This window comes from Caretta caretta, chromosome 6 (genome assembly GCF_965140235.1).
Source record: "Caretta caretta isolate rCarCar2 chromosome 6, rCarCar1.hap1, whole genome shotgun sequence".
In the NCBI taxonomy this organism is placed as follows: domain Eukaryota; kingdom Metazoa; phylum Chordata; order Testudines; family Cheloniidae; genus Caretta; species Caretta caretta.
Genome location: NC_134211.1, coordinates 28056005 through 28074474, shown reverse-complemented (window position 1 = coordinate 28074474; position 18470 = coordinate 28056005). Strand labels below are relative to the sequence as shown.

The following is an 18470-nucleotide window of genomic DNA, read 5'->3' as shown; positions in this document are numbered from 1 at the left end:
GGCCAGATACCTATCTCAATTACATGTGGGTAAATCTGGAGGAACGCCATTGCAATTAATGGATTTCATAATTACTGCAATCTAATGCTGCTTTGGACCTCCGTTTCCAAAAGGGGTGATTTTTCATGGAATACCTTTGGCACCATGTGCCATTTCATGTTCCTCAGTAGAAGGGATCCTTTGAATCACAATCTGCCACTTTTTGGCAGATTGTCTCCTGACATGACTATTCCTTAACCTTACTCAGCCATCTTTGCCATCTCTATGATCCTTGCATACTTCTCTTCTGTATTTCTGCCTGATGTATTGTCTAAAATAAATAATATTGTTCTGGAATTTAGAACAGAACCATGGTTTTGTACCATTTTCACAAATTGTCTAATTTTCAGTTGTGCTGAGCACTGACAGCTTCCATTGCCTTCACTGGGATTTGTGAGTGTTCAGTGTCTCTGAAAATCAGGCCTGCTTTTCTTTTCAGTAAGCATTCTGCAATGTTGTGTCTTTAGTTTGATAAGAATGGTGACCTATGTCTTTTAAATATGCCTTAGCCAATCACAGAGAATGAGTGCATAAAACACATTTGCTTGGATGGACAACTAATCCAAGTTAACAAGTCACAGACCTGCCCTTACAATGCAACTCAGCCCAGCTGTGGAATTCTAGGGCTTGCTGTTCAGATCAATGGTGACAAATGCTGCCCAAAATGGGAATGTGCATGTAAGTTTTACTTATGCAGTACTTACATTAATTCACTTTTATAACAAATTATTGAATTTATAAACAGATTAAGAATTAAAGTTTCTATTTTCTGGACTCTGGAGTAGGAATAGAAGATGGAGTTTATATACACCTTCTCCAGGTTACTCATTGCTTAATACAGCATAGAAGCCTAATTCTACTACTGAAGTCAAAGGCAAAACTTCTGTTGACTTAAGTGAGAACAGCATTAGATCCATAGTAGCAAACAACTGGTGCGAGGACAAGCAATGCAAGTAACTACTCAGGGTCTTTTGATTTGTAATGTCTGGGAGTAGAACTCTGGGCCCTTTGAAGCACAAATACTTTAGCAGTAGGATTGGAAAGGAAGATAACTTTCCACTCGCGCTTCCCATCCTGGAACAAGACTAGAAGGGGACGCAACTCAAGGTCCAATGTGACTCCTACCCTCCGTAGCTTTTAGTAGCTTGTGGTCCATGAAAATCCACAGACCAGTCCTGTATTAGTCACATGAGTCAAATTCTATTCTTGGATGCCTGCAAGAGGCTCCTATTGAAACATGCAGAATTTAGTTCTTTACTGTCCATTTGTAGTTAACTGTTAGTTAGTGGCTACAAAAAATAGCTGAAAATGGTTTTTTGAGTTAGTAAACCCTTAGAGGAAATAAGGTTAAATCATACAAACATCTATGCTATTTTATTTGCATGTTTTATACTGCTTACCAAAAGAATGAAATAAGTTAGGAAATGCCTTTATTTTATTTATTTTTAACCAGGTCGTTGTACATTTTTCTCTGATCTGAGCTTTGTAACCTTTGATGGGAATCATTTGGCTTTATTTAAAGAGGCAGCCTACATTGTTAGCCAAACTCAAGATGAAATTATAACCATCCATATCCTTGACTGCAGAAATACCAACATGGTAACTAACTCTTTTTATTCTTTATGACTCTCACTTGCTAAACAAGGTTAAACAGTACAGTGAATAAAAGTATATTCTACAAAGTTTTTATTTTATATGCTTATACATAAAGTAATATGGGATTTTTAAATTACAAATTATTAAAATACATTTTTACATACATATTAAAATACATATTAAAATATCTCTGATTAAAAGAGTATAGTGCTTTTCTTTTTTCACCTTATTGCACAAGCATAATTCCTCATGACGTTACTGCAAGGTTACTGGTTAGTCATAGTATAGATGGCAAAACTGAAATATTGAGAGGTTAAATGATTACACATATATGTGTGTCGCACACAAATATCCAGATCTATAATAATGTGTTAAATACTTCAGTAGACTAAATGCCAACTTTGTGTATCTTTCTTTATATGGCTTTACTGTGGGAAACTCCTGTACTTAGAATTAAACAGACTATAATGATCCCCTCTATATTCTGTTGTATAAAGTCTTGCAGGGTGATAATTAACACCTGAACTCCCCTTGGGCTCTCATATATTTGCAGGCAACAAGCATCTTACAATATATGAATCTCAACAGGTAATGCAGAGACTTCTGCATTGCAAAATTGCCAAACTCAAACTTCAAAGACAAAGGTTCATAGGAACTGCCAGACTGCATCAGACCAGCAGTCCATCTAGTCCGGTATCTAATCTCTAAAAGAGGCGAGTGCCAGCTGTTTCAGAGAAGAGTGCGAGAAACCCTGAAGGAAGCAGTTACAGGAGAACTTGCTCACTGGGATAGTTCTCTCCTGATCCCCAATAGTTTAGACATTGGCTTATGACCTGAAACATGAGAGTTTGTACTTCTTCCCAAACTCTTCATTTCCTCCCCAGTCTTTACTATTATAAATGGATATTCTTGTTATCCATATAAATATCCAGCTCGTTTATAAACCCTTCTAAGTATTTGGCCTCAATGATACCTTGTGGCAATGAGTTCCAGTGGCTAATTATGCAGTGTGTGAAAAATTATTTTCATTTATGATGTTTGAATTTGCTACTTATCAATTGAATGTCCCTAATTCTTGTGTTACAAGAGGGTGAATAGAATTATGCATACATGCCTGATATGACTTTTCTAGAAAATTTGTTATTTTGTGTATATTTATCTTTCCCTCTCATATTTGTGTCTACCCTAAGGCAAACAGTTTGAATCTTTTCTATTCCTCTTCATGTGATTCTTTTCCATGCCCCGAATCAGTGGTGTTGCTGTGTCTGAACCCCTAATATTTCAGCTTTTTGAAATGTGATGGCTTAACACAGTTTTCTAGAACATAATAAATTGGCACATTTCATGTAGACATCCTGAAGGAATGTTATTCAAATGAACATTATCCCACAAACATAGCTCATACAAATAAAGAGTTCTTAGTTAATCTGTATAAACTTCATTCAACAGATGTGTTCCTCTTTCAAAAACTGAACATACAAAAATGCCCCTTATGTTCCATTACTTAAAATACTACTTAATTAGCATGTAAAAATTATTCACATCTTAACAGAAGTTCACAAATTTTGCTTTCTCTGCAGGGTCACTTAAACTTGACTTCACTGTGCCTGGCAATGCTGAATTTAACCTATTTATCAAACCAAATAATCGTTGATCGTTTAAACAGAAAAGTAAGTTATTGGGGATTTTGTTTGTTTATTTATTTATTTGGTCTTCTCTTGCTACTTACATAGTATTTTACTTTCCCCTTAATAGAATCAGAGATTTTAAGGCCATTGTGATCTAGTCTGACCTGCTGTACACCACAGGCCATAGAACATCACCAAAATAATTCATGTCTTTCAGAAAAAAACATCCAATCTTGATTTTAAAATTGCCAGTGATGCAGAATCCACCACTATCCTTGGTAAATTGATAAAAATGTTAAATACAGTAGGGCCAAGATTTGATCCTTACAGGACCCCACTGGAAAAAGACCCGCTTGATAACAAATTGCCATTACATTTATATTTTGAGACCTGTAAGTTAGCTAGCTTTTAATGTGTTCTATGTTAATTTTATATTGTTTTAGTTTTTTAACCAAAATGTCATGTAGTACCAAGTCAAATGCCTTACAGAAGTCCAAATATAGTATGTCAATGCTATTGCATTTATCAACCAAATTTGTAATTTCATGGAAAAAAAAAAGATATCAAGTTAGTGTGACAGCATCTATTTTTCAAAAACCCATGCTGATTTTCTATATTTTCTAATTTTCTATGTTACCTTCCTTTAGTTTTTTTTACTAATCAAGTCCTATATTAGCTGCTCCATTATCTTGCCTGCGATCCATGTCAGACTGACAGGTCTAAAATTACCTGGGTCATCCCGTTAACATTTTTTTAAAAATGGCACAGCATTAGTTTTTCTCCAGTTTTCTGGAACTTCCTCAGTGCTCCAAGACGTATTGAAAAATCAATGTTAATGGTCCAGCGAGCTCCTCAGCCAGCTCTTTTAAATTACTTGGATGCAAGTTATCTGGACCTGCTGATTTTAAAATGCCTAACTGTAATTGCTTCTGTTTAACATCCTCCAGAGATACTAATGGGATGGAAAGAGTGTTATCACCATGTGATGAGCCTATATCATCTCTTTTTCCTCTAATACAGAATAGAAATATTTATTGAAACATTTCTGCATTTTCTGCATTATTATTGATAATTCTACTATTTCCATCTAGTAATGGACAAACACCATTATTAGGATTCTTTTTCTTCCTAATATATTTTTATAATGTCTTATTCTCCTTAACTCTGCTGGCCATAGCTTTCTCCTTGTATCCCTTAGCTTCCCTTATCAATTTTCTACAATTCCTAACTTCTGATTTATATTCAATACTATCAATCCCCCTTTTCTTCTATTTGTTGTAAATGATTTTTTTATTTTTTACCTTCACTTCTCTGAACCAGGTTGTTGGGTTTTTTTAACCAGTACAGGTTTCTTTCTCAATTGTGAGATTATGACTTTTTGGGCATTGTTACCAGTCATTGATGTGATCTTTTGAAGGGTTTCCACTGCCCCTGACTGGCTGTGGTTAGCTACTGGTCAGGACAGTTCTTGGCCCCGGCTTCTAATTAGCAGTCTGCTTCAGTCTCTTTGCCTCTCTGACGGTAGCCTAGTGCAGGACTGTTGCCCCTTCACTGTCCCAGACCTTTCTACCTCCTTTTCCTTCTCTGAGCTCTCTCTTGTTATAGCAGGCTTTGTTTTCCCTATTGGTTGCAGCTGTGGGTGCCTGCTCCATGACTGGCAGTTGTGGGGGTGTGGTCAAGCTGCTTGCCTGTAGGCAGGAGACGCTCTCCTCCCCCTTCTGCCTCTGCTCAGTTTGTGGTTTGTAGACCCTATTACAGGCATCTAAGATGTCCTTAAATGTTTCCAAATTATCATTCACATTTTTCTGATTAAATTATTCCTTCCAGTTGATTTGGCTCAGAATTGTTTTTACCTTTGTGAAATTGGCCTTATTAAACCACCAAGTATATATATATTAAGGTTCTGGACTTTATTCTGCTTGCACATTATAAATGTGATCAAGTCATGATCACTTGCACTTAAGCTACCATTAACTTTTAGTTCTGTGATCAGTTCCTCTTTTTCTGTCAGGACAAGGTCTAATATAGAGTTCCGCAATGCTGGCTGCAACTCTTTTGGAATTAGGAAATTGCCATCTATGATGTTTAGAAATCCCCAGGATGTTTTGGTACTGGCAGCATGAGCACCCCAAGTATATGTTGTTCAAACTGAAGTCCCCCATGATCACACAGTTTTTTCTCCTACACATTATAGATAAGTGCATAATAAACCTGTTTTATACTGTTTTAATTATTAACATTATAGATTGTCAGAAATTTTCTGGTACCTCCAAATAGGGATTACACACTTGCTCATTGGTCTTTTTCTCTGCATGCACAATGGAGTTTCTATAATACTAACAGTTTGAAATATGAGAAAGTAACTCATAAAATTGAAGCAACAGATTGAAATGCGTGAGTCCATTTATGAACCAGAGCACACAGCAAATGAGAGCCATGAATCTTTAATAAGGCTCTTCATTCATTCATTTATCCATCCCATTTACAATCGTGCTGGACATACCTCACTTTCCTGGGGGTGCCCTTATAGTTCCATTCATCTCCCCTTAAAGAGAAGTGTGTGAGAAGCTTTATTTCATTTAGAAACAATTTTATCTACCATAATTTCCCACTTTGTTCTTATTACAGAAAACATTTCCATAAAACAGTAGCTTTTTATTATCTGAAATGTTCAGTTGCTCCAGTAGTTTGATCCTAGACGGGCGATCCCCCTTAGTGATAGGATGGTCATTTCAACAGCAACTAACTGAGAGCCTTTTTCTTGTGTGTATATATATTCAAAATATATTTTTAAAAAGAAGAAACCCAGTTGTGAAAAGTTAGTTTTGAACCTGGGACTCACCGCATACTACAGTCAAATATGTTGCCAATGTTATATGAAGAAACCATAGGGGCAGTCTCAAAAGATCAGTGACTTAAAAGTTGTTTGAAAAGAATCGAACATTTTCATTTTAGCCCCCTCACTGAGTGCTTTTGTACAAACCGTCAAAGTTTGTCATGGCAACAGATGAGTTTTGCGTGGTAAAAGATTTGACTAGGTTTTGCATGCCTGTCTCTTCAGACCATAAATTGGGCTAGACTAGTTCAAAAGTCAGACCATGGGCATCTTGGAAAACCTGGACTGTGTTTCTGATGAATAACAAAACCAGTTCATGTTTCATTCCAAAAGTTTCATGGACATATAGCGATCACATAAAGTAGAAGAATAGCTTCCAATATAATGAGGTGTTCAGATTACTGCTGTGCCTTTGTTTATAACATCTTTTTAGATAACTGTAAATTCAAGATATGCCTGGCCTACAGTTAGAAAATATGGATTTAAAATTGAGGACACTGGCTTCATGTATGTAATTGAGACACCAACAAATATCAGGATTCAGTGGTTTCACAGCACGGGTGTGGTGATCATAGAGTCAAATACAACCAGTGAACCAAAAGCCTTGGGACTATGTGGTAAGTAGAGAGTACTGTAAGCATTCAAATGTTCAAATGCTTTGCTGGAGAAAGGAAAAGCTTTTTTCTGGTTACAAGTAATACCATGAGCAGGTTCAGGCTTCCAGGTTTAGGTATGGAGCCTAAAAGGATGATCACAGAACAATTTAGATAGTTGTGAATGTTAAAATAGTGTAAATATAAAACTGTTGTTAACCATGTTAATTGTTGAAATGCTGGTTGATGCCCAGTTGTTGAAGTGCAATTGTTTTTTCTTTTGCAATTATGCCTTTGGATTTAGGCTATTTGAATCACAGGCACAAACACTGAAGTAATGTTCAAACAAATAGCCCAGTCATAAGGATGAAAAGTGTCTTACATTAAGCCACCCTTGGCATCAAATGAGGTCATTAATAGATTTAGTGTTTGCTATCCATCAGAAAGGAAATACAATCTTCTATTTTCACTTTCTAAATACTTTCACTGTATTTATTTAATGGGAGGGATAGTGATAGCTATTAACTTCATAGAACCAGTCTAGGTTGGTCTTGTTGCTGAATTAGTTCAGAGCTGTATATATGTGTGTGTGTGTGTACTCTAATAACTTTTAAATTATGATCACTATTAGGTTTCTATGGTATGTACACATGGTTTCATTCTTTCTGGAAGTTGTATGGATGAGATGTTAGGTCTATAGCATTATAAACATTGATATAAATTTTCACTCTGACATTTGAATTATCCTCTGCTGTAAAGCAGAGCTTGAAATCAGGAATACAAAGTTCATCATTACTCTATCTTGCCAGTTTCAGAAAGGGCAAATATGTGTAGCACAGTATCAAATACCAATGATAGCTTAGTCAAGTTCCATGTCCCACAGACAATAACACGCCCCAAATGGAGTAGGAGAGCTTGAAATTAATATCAGTCTAAAATTGATTATTATGTTCACTTTATTCTGGTTTTCTTCTTCCTTTTTTCTGACTTAGTCCTAATCCTTTTTTAATGTCCATCTTACTTAGAATAAACAGAATCAAGAAGATAAAGATAAAATATTTCATTTGGCCTAGGATTAGATTTAGCCTGCAGGATTTCTTTGTCTTACTAGCCTGATTGCTATCTCAGAGAGAACTCAGCAATACATTTCCAGTGCACATTGCCTGTTAACAACATTACAAGACATTTATGTGTTCTTTCTAGGCTTGTGCTTCAAGCCCTTCTGCTGCAGAGGATTGCTCCATATTTTCCTGACAGATTTGCCCCTATGACTCCTGATTTCTCCACTTCACCCCATGGAGGAGCTATTTGGTGCTCCTGCTTGGTGGCAAAGTATCTGTCTTGGAACAAGCTCTGTCATAGACAATAGGGATTTGTCCAATAGGGGGATCAGGTAGAGAACCCTCTGCCCCTCCCCTGCAAATAAATAGTATCTACTGAGGCATCATGGGCTTAGGGAGGATCATGAGGCTCATTGCCTGAAGGAGACAGGAAGATAGTGGGAGCTTGGGTGCCTCAATAGGAGCCTTTCAATAACATGTGTTTCAGAATTGGAGGGGTCACAGTGGGATGAGTTGCCCCCATTCCCTGATGCCCTAGGTGGGAAGATCTTTTGGTCTGTTTGCTGCTGAAAGCTACATTTCCAATATTACTTTGGGAGCCGGGAGGCCACACCCCAACACAGGATACAGAGGACCCACTTTCATCCCTGACCCTCCCAAACACAGACTGCTGACTGTGGGATGAGGGGCAAGGCAGAGTCTGAATTACACTAGTGTTTCATAGCCACACAGCCTGGCCAGGCTGCAGAACTGTGGCGAAACTGAGTGCCTACTGAGCACCTCAATGAAGCTTCAGCCTTTTATTTGATAAATCTCTTTTACAGTGCGAGTTACTCCCCACCTGTGCAGATGTGAAGGTGGGAGAGACTTGCCAGATTGGACAACATTCCTGCAGAAAGTAACTCTTTTGAGTCTTATCATATTCATCCCTTTTTGTTTCATAAACTCCATCTCCTCACAAGACCTCCTTAAGATGACAAAAGCTTCATGGGGGAAACTTATTTCTGGCTGAACTATTTGCAACTTCCAAAAGATTTCTTCTCTCCAAAGGCCTGTTCTTACCAATGAAATCAATAGGTGTTTTTCCAGTGGCTTCTATGGGAAAAGAATCTGGACCCATGTGTGGGTGAAAAATGATAAAATAGAGCCAATTTTCCTTTCATTGAGAAAGGATTAGATCCCTCTTGAATTACTGGACAAATCTCTTTGGAACTAGTCCATATAAGTGCAGAGACTGTGAGAAAAAGGAACTTTCTAAAAGCTCTTTGCAACAAACAGTGCTTCCTAGAAAAAAGGGATAGTGGATTTGTCCATCATGTTGCTTTTATAGTCGATGGCCCCAAAAATAGCTTCCAGAGCTGATTGATGGAGCACCCCACCATTTCACATTGACCAGATGTCTTGCCATAATCTTTCCCACCTTGCCACAATATTGCCCCTGTTCCAAGATCTTTCAAGGTTCCCAACTATTTTAGTTTAAAACAAAGATGAAATATGATGCTCCTTTCTGAGAAATAAATGTAGAAAAGATTGGTTCTTTTCAGCTGAGGAGTGATATTAATGTCTCTGTGGATGCCAAAAGCTATGCTTCAATATGCTATCTCTTAAGCTTATAGATGTTCAACTCAGCCCAGAGGTAGCAGCATGTTTGGGTGTGTGTGTTGTGACAGAGTCAGGCCAGATGGCTACAAGAGGCTGGTCGAAGGTAGATACATTAGTTCTAGGTTAAGCAGGTCCCTTTTCCCTGGGTAAGATAACAGGGACTATTCCAGAACACTCAGGAACTATCTAGAACTAATTAAGGCCAGCAGGCTAATTAGGACACCTGTAGCCAATTGGGAAGCTGCTAGAATTAATTAAGGCAAATCAGGACACCTGGTTTAAAAAGTCTGTCACTCCAGTTAGTAAGCTATGCGAGTAAGGAGCTGGGAGTGAGAGGATGTGCTGCTGGAGGACTGAGGAGTACAAGCGTTAACAGACATCAGGAAGAAGGTGTTGGGAGGAGGCCAAGGGGAAGTAGCCCAGGGAATTGTAGCTGTCATGCAGCTGTTCCAGGAGGTACTCTAGACAGCTGCAGTCCACAGGGCCCTGGGCTGGAACCCGGGGTAGAGGACTGACCAGGGTTCCCCCCAAACCTCCCAACTCCTGGTCAGATACAGGAGCTTCCACCAGAGGTGAAAGTCTCTGAGCTGATCCCTGACCCACATGGTGGATCAGCAGAAACTGCGGGGATTGTTCTTACTCTATTTTCCCCATGCTGGCCAGTGATGAGGTTATCTGAGTGAACAGCAGATTTGAGCCACGAAAGTGGCCAAACTGAGGGCTGCCGTGAATCTCTGAGGTGAGCAAAATCCGCCAATAAGCGCAGGACCCACCAAAGTAGAGGAGGAACTTTGTCACAATGTGTAAAAGTTAATACGGTGTCAAATGAGTATGTCTAGGCATTTCACGGGAACTCCTTTTTACATCACAATGACATTTGCACTTTTTGTATTTTCAATTAAACAGAGAGCTGCTTTTATGTCCTTTGAATTTTTTTAATGAATTTTTGTTTAGTGCTTATGAAACTGAGTGCTCGGAGCATGGGCAGTCACTCTCTGAGCTGCCCTAAACAGCTCTTCCAATGGATCAGTGCATCCCTCCCTTCAATCTTCATGCCATTCAGGATGTGAGTCTCTCCTGAGCAGAGGCTGCCAGTGATACCAGTTTATGTTGAGGATGGATGGTTTATGCTATAGGCAGATGCCCACTTTGGGCTACAGTACATTATGGCAAACTGGCCAGACTGTGGAGGGCTCCTCCTCTTTCACCTTTACACACAGGCTGACAAGACTCGTGGGATTGTGGGGTGTTAGTCGCAGCTCTCCACTAACATCCTTATGGAAGTTCTCATATGCGTGTCAGAGTTAACTGCCAGCAAATGGTGGTAGAGTTCACTGGCTGCAGAGCAGGGCGCAAGCTGCACCTTCTGTATGGGTGACATAGGCGCTGACTCCATGGGTGCTCTGGGGCTGGAGCACGCACAGGCAAAAAAATAGTGGGTGCTCAGCACCCACGGGCAGCCCCGCCCATCAACTCCTTCCCAGTGCCTTCTGCCTGCCAGCAGGCCCTGGTCAGCTCCTCTCCCACTTGCAGGTGATCAGCTGTTCGGCGGTGTGCAGGAGGCGCTGGGGGCGGGGGAAGAGTGGGGGCAGGAAGAGGTGGGGAAGGAGTAGAATGGGGGTGAGGCCTGGGGCAGAGTGGGGGTTGAGCAACCCCGGGCAAATCACAAAGTCAGCGCCTCTGATGGGTGACAAAATTCCTGCTCTGAAGTCCATGCCAGGAGGATCCAGAGGAATTCTTATAGTACTTCCTTACTTAATAGGGGTTTGTGAGACAATATACATCAAAGATTTTGAGCACAAAATTATTATGTTAATGGGGGCCATATTAAGTTCCTTAGTACCTAAGAACTCGTAGGTAGAGAATTCCTTCTGGAGGCTCTAGATGCAATACATCTGCTTTTACCCACCTTTGGTACACCCGAGCAGAATTCTGCCTTTTCTTATTTTGTGCCCCTTCTTTCTTCCATCCTTTACATTTCAAATATAATATTCCTTTTCCTTACTTTCACTTTGCTTAACTTGTTTGTGGATGAATAGTTGTGTATTTGGGTCCTACTAGCAACCTGCCACATTTTGTTAGACTCTGATACTAATACGCTGCGTATATAGTTAAATACTGGGGGTATGTCTACATTGTAATAAAAGACCCACAGCAATGAGTCTCAGAGCCCCGGTCTTGACCTGGGCTTGTAGGCTCAGGCTGCAGGGCAGTAAATTGCAGGATAGACGTTTGTGTTCAGACTGGAGGCCAAGATCTGAGACCTTCCCTGCGTGGGATCCTGAGCCCTGTGAGCCTGAATCAGTTGACCCAGGCCAGCCACGGCAGTGCTGCAGGTCTTTTATTGAGTGTCAACAAGCTCTGTGCTCATTGATTTTAATCAGAAAAGCTAGATAATGTATTTGAACTTCAGTTATGGATGAAGATAAAAAGGTGCACAACCCACAACAGTGCTAACATATTGTTTACTATGATCATATGCAGGTTTCTGTGATGGAAGCTCAGCAAATGACCTGATGCTACCCAACAGAACAGTTTTAAGCAAAACTGATGCTCCATCGAATTTTATAGACAGCTGGCAGGTGCCAAGCACATTAAAGTATGTTGGAGAAGACAGGCACCAGGAAACTAATTGTTCAGTCATGGACTGTTCCAAGTGTTTCAGCTTGGTGATGAACCAGACCTTCAGTAGCTGTCATCCTTATGTACGTTAACTATTTCAGAGGTTTACTGTATTAGAGAGATTTAATTTTGATAGATTTTTATTTACTTGATATGATGTTTTTAATGTAGCTAAATCCAATAATGCATGATAAATGTCATGAGTGGTATATGTGCATCCTATTATAGTTCTCCATTTGTTGTAGGTTAGAAAATTAACTGAAGAATGGAGCTGATCAAGATGAGACTTGCATTAGGGCAGCTGACATTCAAAATCAGTGGCTGCCATGTGGGTTTAATATTAATAATAACAGTTCTATTTGAAAGTGACCCCAGTGAAGGCACTCCTATTTCTGCATCATATAAGACAAAAACAGTCCACTTAAAATCAAACAGATGACAGTAGATTAGTAGATTTATGACAAAAAGTGCTAGAAAGGTATGAGAGGGAAAGACCATAAATGTGGGTCCTATAACGGTAATTCTAAGAATACAATATATATAGATAAAGGAGAAAAGGTTTGAGGCTCAAATAGGTCTCAGATGTAGCCAGCAGTTATGCTTTAATGTGTTTTAAAGACCAACATTGTCAGCTCACGGTCAGCCAGTATATAGCAGCCAATTTAATGATTGCACAGAGAGTGAAATATGCTCATGATTGTTCAGACTCATGAACAAATGTGCTGGTACATTTTGACTGAGCTGCAGGCCATGGACAAGCATAATAGTCAATCCTCTTGGTCAAGGTGGCATGTAAAGCTGTCATGGGATACATAATGACAGAAGGTACAATTTTCCCAGTCACTTAAGTCCCATTTTCAAAACTGATTTAGGCATTTTGGAGCCCTAAGTCCTGTTGACTTTCAATGAGACTTAGATTTCTAAGTGAAAATGTGACATAGGGGCTTTTGAAAACGATACCCATTGTCTGTGCACACTGTGCAATTTAACCACTTTTATGACACATCCAGCACTTAGAGCAACCTGAGTTATCCATTCCACGTTGGCTGAGCATTACTCAATGGGAGCCAAGGAGCCTTTCTGAAGGAACAAACCTATGAGGTGCCTTCTGCCACCTCCAGGCCTTATCTCATTTTAATGGGTGAGCCTGATTCAATACAGTCTTACTGAATTTTTTACATAATTAATTATTTCAGTGGAGTCTCACTGGTGTAGAAGTAGAATAACATGGTGGTGAATTGGATCTTGTATACTCAAGGTTGGTAGCTGAACTCCATCTGCCATCCAATCCATCTATCCCACAATAGCCCCACTTGGCACCACCTTAAAGCAAATAACAAACACAATACACCAGTTAGACAAAACCATATTTTTGACAAACTGTGGAGGGAAATCGTTTACAAGGTAGAAACATATTGGAAAACCAATGAGAGCGATAGGTAACATGCTGGTATGTGTCCCCATCTACCATTCTTTCCAGCTGTCTTCTGGATTAGTCTGGATTCTCTCCCAACCGTTCATGAGCAGACACTGGAAACTTACCATTGCTTCTAGGTGACTCTCTCTCAAAAGGAGACTATACCTAGATACCCTGCATTCTCACACATGAAATAAGAGGGTAATGGTAGATGAGAGGCTAACATCTAGATGGAAATATAGGGGGGAAAGGAAGAAAAACAGAGAATGAGGTATTTCATGACAAGAATGATTGTGCCTCCCATTGGGAAGCATAGTATTAGTTTTTGCCCTAAGCATCCCAAATTACTTGGTTCAGGGAAAATAAGAGTTCCCTGCATTCTCTTTACATTCAGGAACCTTCATTTTCAGATGCCTTTGGAAAATAAATCCTCTTCATTTACTCAGGAAGGCTGGGAGCCCAATGCCTCTTCTGTACCTTCAGTTCAGCCTGGCAGACCTTGTGATTTCCCTGTCACTAGCTCATATAACTGCCTGATAGGATCCCCAAAGTAGTGGAGATATTCACCCTATTTCATCACTGTATGAAGGTACATTCACAGTGCAACATTAACACATGTATTTATTATTTATTAGGTTCCACCTGAATTATTCTGTGACCTGTGGGTTCAAGATGTGGAATACATTCGGAATCCTTGTATAGCACTGGCTGCCTATGTGGCCATGTGTAACAAATTTAATATCTGCATTAATTGGAGAAGTTCAGATTACTGCTGTAAGTACTGTGTTCTAAGGTGTATTGCATGAGGTTTCTTTAAAGAATAAGTTATTGCATGTCAAAGATAATGCAATGTGTTTTAGTGTGGTGTGTTTATAGAAATAGATCACGTTAGCTGATCTGCCTGTTTTGCAGCATCACAATGCATTTAGGATCAGAGTTCTAGCTTAATAAGTGCTCAGCTGTCATGGTTATGAATGATCTATCACCTAGAATCTAGACAGATAACTAGAACAAAGACAGGTGGTAGCCTAAGCTAGTTGCAGGAGAGAGTGGGCAATGGAAATATTTTTTTTTTCTTGTTGCTCTGGACTGATCCTCTCTGGCCTGTGCTCAGATTCACACTAAAGAGCTTTGAAAAAAGCTGCACCCAGCCTTCTTTGGATGGAGGAAGGACTGCAGCAATAAGAGGGTGTTTGGAAAGTAAAGGGCCCTAACTGGAGCAAGAGCATCATCCTGGATGAAAGAATGCATCACAGACAAATATGGTCTGTACATACCAATATGAATATACGTGGATTACAGCTACCATCTGTAGGTGCTATGGATGAAGGAGTGCATGGCCCAGAAGAATGATATGATAGAAATGGAACAGGGAAAGTTCTGTGGAAAACAGTACTTTAAAATCATGACATATATGATATTTATATATATATATATTCACACGTACACAGACACACACACACACACACACACACACACACATATATGTATATAAACAGCCACACAATATTTGGAAATCAGATAAAAAATCTTTCGTACAGGCATATGTGATATCTTTGTAAATAAAAGGGACTGGTTTTTCAGGCAAGGATTTTTAAGTAAAAATACAGACCGAGTGTAGAAAACTGTGAACTATAAAGCAGATTGTATTGTTAGTAACTTTCTCAACTGATATTGTTCTTACTTGCAAATTGTTATTTTACTATAGAGCTCACAAAATAAGTTTGGAAATATAGTCAACTATGTGAAGCTTGTTGAAGTGACATCACCCTCTTTTATTGTTATACCATAGTGACCTCTGCTGGGGGTACGTAGTAGGCAAAAACAGTGAAGTCATCTTCATATTTTCTGGTCACTAGATGGAGATGTGTTGTGATCCAGTTTTTAAGAGCCCAGAATCCTGTGATTATAGGGGCATGATGGATATTTCCTGTGTGGTATCATGAGTATTTTTAGGAGTGATGAGCTGAGTAAGATCAACTCCCTCTTCAAACTAATCCTTAGGGTATTTGCTTTAATTTGAGCCTTCCCCATTCCTGAGCAAACACTCCCACTGTGAACTGAGTTCTTCTCTTCCATCATGGCCATCATTCCAGTTAGCCACTTTCTCTAGGTTGGGCATCATCACATCGAGGGGAGTAGTGAGCATGCTGCACTCTGTGCTGACCACACTGCACAACTTTTTAGAACCGGGTCCTTTCCCCACAGCTCTCAGACCAAGAAGATAACAATCCATTTTTAGGCTAACCTTAGTAGCCTTGCACCATAGATTCTTCAGGAAATATGTATGCACAATAATCATATAAATCATTAGACTAAGGAGACTGACCATTATTAAAAACTAAAAATCTCTCCCTTCCGTGCTTTGAGCTGGTTGTTGCAGGACAATGGCCTTCCACAACACTCATTTAATAAAATTTCTCACTTATGGGTCAGCACAGTGTGATGTTCCCCTCTGGTGTTGTCTGGACCAGTGATCTGCTAGGCCACTCCAATCCTTCACTCTGGGAGCCAGCCTTACCCTGCTGTGCTATGAGAGACCACACTCCTGGGATGTTCATACACAGCCTCTGGCATGTAAGTTGCTCCCAGCTGCTTGCAAGCGAATGACACTAGCCAATATCTCCGGTCCTAGACACAACCCTAGGAACCTCCGTCTTGCAGTGTCTAGTTATGCCCACTGGCCGCTGCAAGCTTATATAAGTTAGTCATTTTAACAAAGAAATTGATATGTACCAGGCTTGTTATCCCAAGGGGAGCCCCTGGCACACTTCAAACCAAACTCACTGCTTCAAGTAGAATAAACAAACAAATTTATTAACTATAAAGGTAGATTTTAAGTGATTATAAGTCAAAGCATAACAAGTCAGATTTGGTCAAATGAAATAAAAGCAAAACGCATTCTAAGCTGATCTTAACACTTTCAGTGTCCTTAAAACTTAGATGCTTCTCACCACAGGCTGGCTGGTTACTTTTCAGTCAGGCTCTCCCCTTTGATCAGCATTTCAGCCTCTTGGTGGTGGTGGTGTCTGTAGATGTAGGTGGAAGAGAGAGAGCATGGCAAAATGTCTCTCCCTTTTATCATGTCCTTTCTTTCCTCTTGGCTTTGCCCCCCCTCCCCCATCAGAGTCAGGTGAGCATTACTTCATTGCAGTCCCAAACTGCCCAAAGGAAGGGGGTGACTCCCTCAAGGGTCTAACAGATTCTTTTGTTGCTGCCTAAACCAGTGTCCATTGTTCCTGTGAGGCTGGGCTGGGTATGTCCCATCCATGCCCTGATGAGGTGTGAACTGCCTCTCTGTTCTTGGAGAGTTTTTGCATGGGCCTGCTTTAAGCCAGGATGATACATTTTCAGCCTCATAACTATATACATGAAATTATAACCTTACTGTAACATTACCGTAACAATTACTATAACATCACTATAACAACCATGCTCAATGCATTATGAGCCTTCCGAAGACACGCAACATGACAAACTTTGCATTGGATACCACACAATCATTTTATAAAGATGAACATGGGGATGCTGGGTGTTCCCCCGAGGTACGGAGCATCAACACAGATAAACCTGTAAAGATCTACAATATATGAAAGAAGAGTGACATTCTCCCATGGCTTTCAAGAAGTATGGTTAAAGTAAGCACATTGTTTTGTACTGAAAGTGAAAATAGAAGATTTGAGATTTTAAAAAAAGAGTTATCCCCAGCTGCTGTAAATTTGTGAAAACTGAAGTACTGATTTTCACTAGCTAAGGATCTCATCTTTGGTGTTCTGCAGACAGAACTACATCAAAGTGAAATGCTGTAAACTAGAGACTATATGTTGTCATTTAAATCGACTGCCAATGCACGCGCCTCATGTAACCATATTTACAGCTGTTAGAAGAGAAGAACATGAAAAAGCAGTTTGTACTGGATAAGAAAGACAGCACCAATACGTATTGTCCAACAGAATCATTAATACCAATAGTTACTAAGTATGGCAGCATATCAGTAGTCCCATTCATAATCATTTGGGTGAAAAGGTGTTGAGTTTGGTTGCCTGCACATGCAACTTGGTGTAGTTGATGAAGATTTGCCAGATGCTACAGTAATCAAGATATTTGTCATTTCATTTCATCTGGGAAATATTCAAACTATTTCAATAAAACATAAATAAAAGATAAACCTACATGTTTAAATGTTTTAAAAATCTGAACTGGTTTGTGAGGAAGAAGAAATTGTGTGTTGGGGTGGGTTCTCTGGCACTCTCCCCACTGCCTCCCAGAAGGCTAGCTTTTGCCTGGGGAAAATATTATGTGGGAGGGAAAATGAGTTAAACTGTTTACAAAGTTTGCTCTTGACAATTCTGTGCAAATTTGTTGATCACTTCTGATTGCATATAGGAGCTGAGCAATGCATATCAATGTAACAGAGGGGAATTTCACACACCCTGTTTGTGCCCTTCTGTACCAGACAATACCCTTATGTGCTTCAAACTGTGGTCTATTTTAAATGTTTTATTTCCTTGTTAGCCTTTCCCTGCTCAGAAGACACCTTCTACCAGGCCTGTATAGCTGCCTGTGACATTCCAAGAACTTGTCAGAATGGTGAGCCCACTCCCCAGGATTCCGAGTCCTGCTCAGTGCTGACAGAGGGATGTGTCTGTTCTGAAGGGACCACTCTTCACCGTGTTCACGCCAGTCTCTGCATTCCAGAAGAGAAATGCGGTATGTATTGATCTCCCCTTTTTGGTTTTTGCCATCTGTCAAATGATGACCACCTTCTTGAGCAGGCCTCACTAATTAGTGGAGCTCCCTGTCTGATGGCTGGGCTGATGCTGTGTGATTTCTGCGCGCGATCTGAGCTGATACTCAGATTAGTGTTCTTGTGGTCCAGGATGCAGAGGCTCTACCAGGTGAACCAAAAAAAAAGTCTCCTCCTGCCCCACCACTATACTCAGGTTCTCTCAAGAGGAGGATGCTCTCGCAGAGAATGCTTTTAGCTTGTTTTACAAATGGACTGTCCTGGGCCCACATCACGCAAAGGAATCCATCCCCCCAGAGTCCCACTGGGAGGGATCCATGAGGGTAGAT

General features: G+C 40.0%; 1 protein-coding gene across 1 annotated transcript in view; it reads left to right on the top strand.

Annotated features, from left to right (window-relative positions):
- Nucleotides 1-18470, top strand: part of OTOG (otogelin) — a 169837-nt gene that overhangs the window by 125294 nt on the left and 26073 nt on the right. Inside the window, exons 37-43 of the mRNA XM_048854861.2 lie at nt 549-717; nt 1493-1638; nt 3216-3305; nt 6533-6716; nt 11840-12060; nt 14030-14168; nt 17910-18104. Of these exons, the coding sequence (XP_048710818.2) occupies nt 549-717; nt 1493-1638; nt 3216-3305; nt 6533-6716; nt 11840-12060; nt 14030-14168; nt 17910-18104 (1144 nt within the window). The remainder of the gene's footprint in view (nt 1-548; nt 718-1492; nt 1639-3215; nt 3306-6532; nt 6717-11839; nt 12061-14029; nt 14169-17909; nt 18105-18470) is intronic.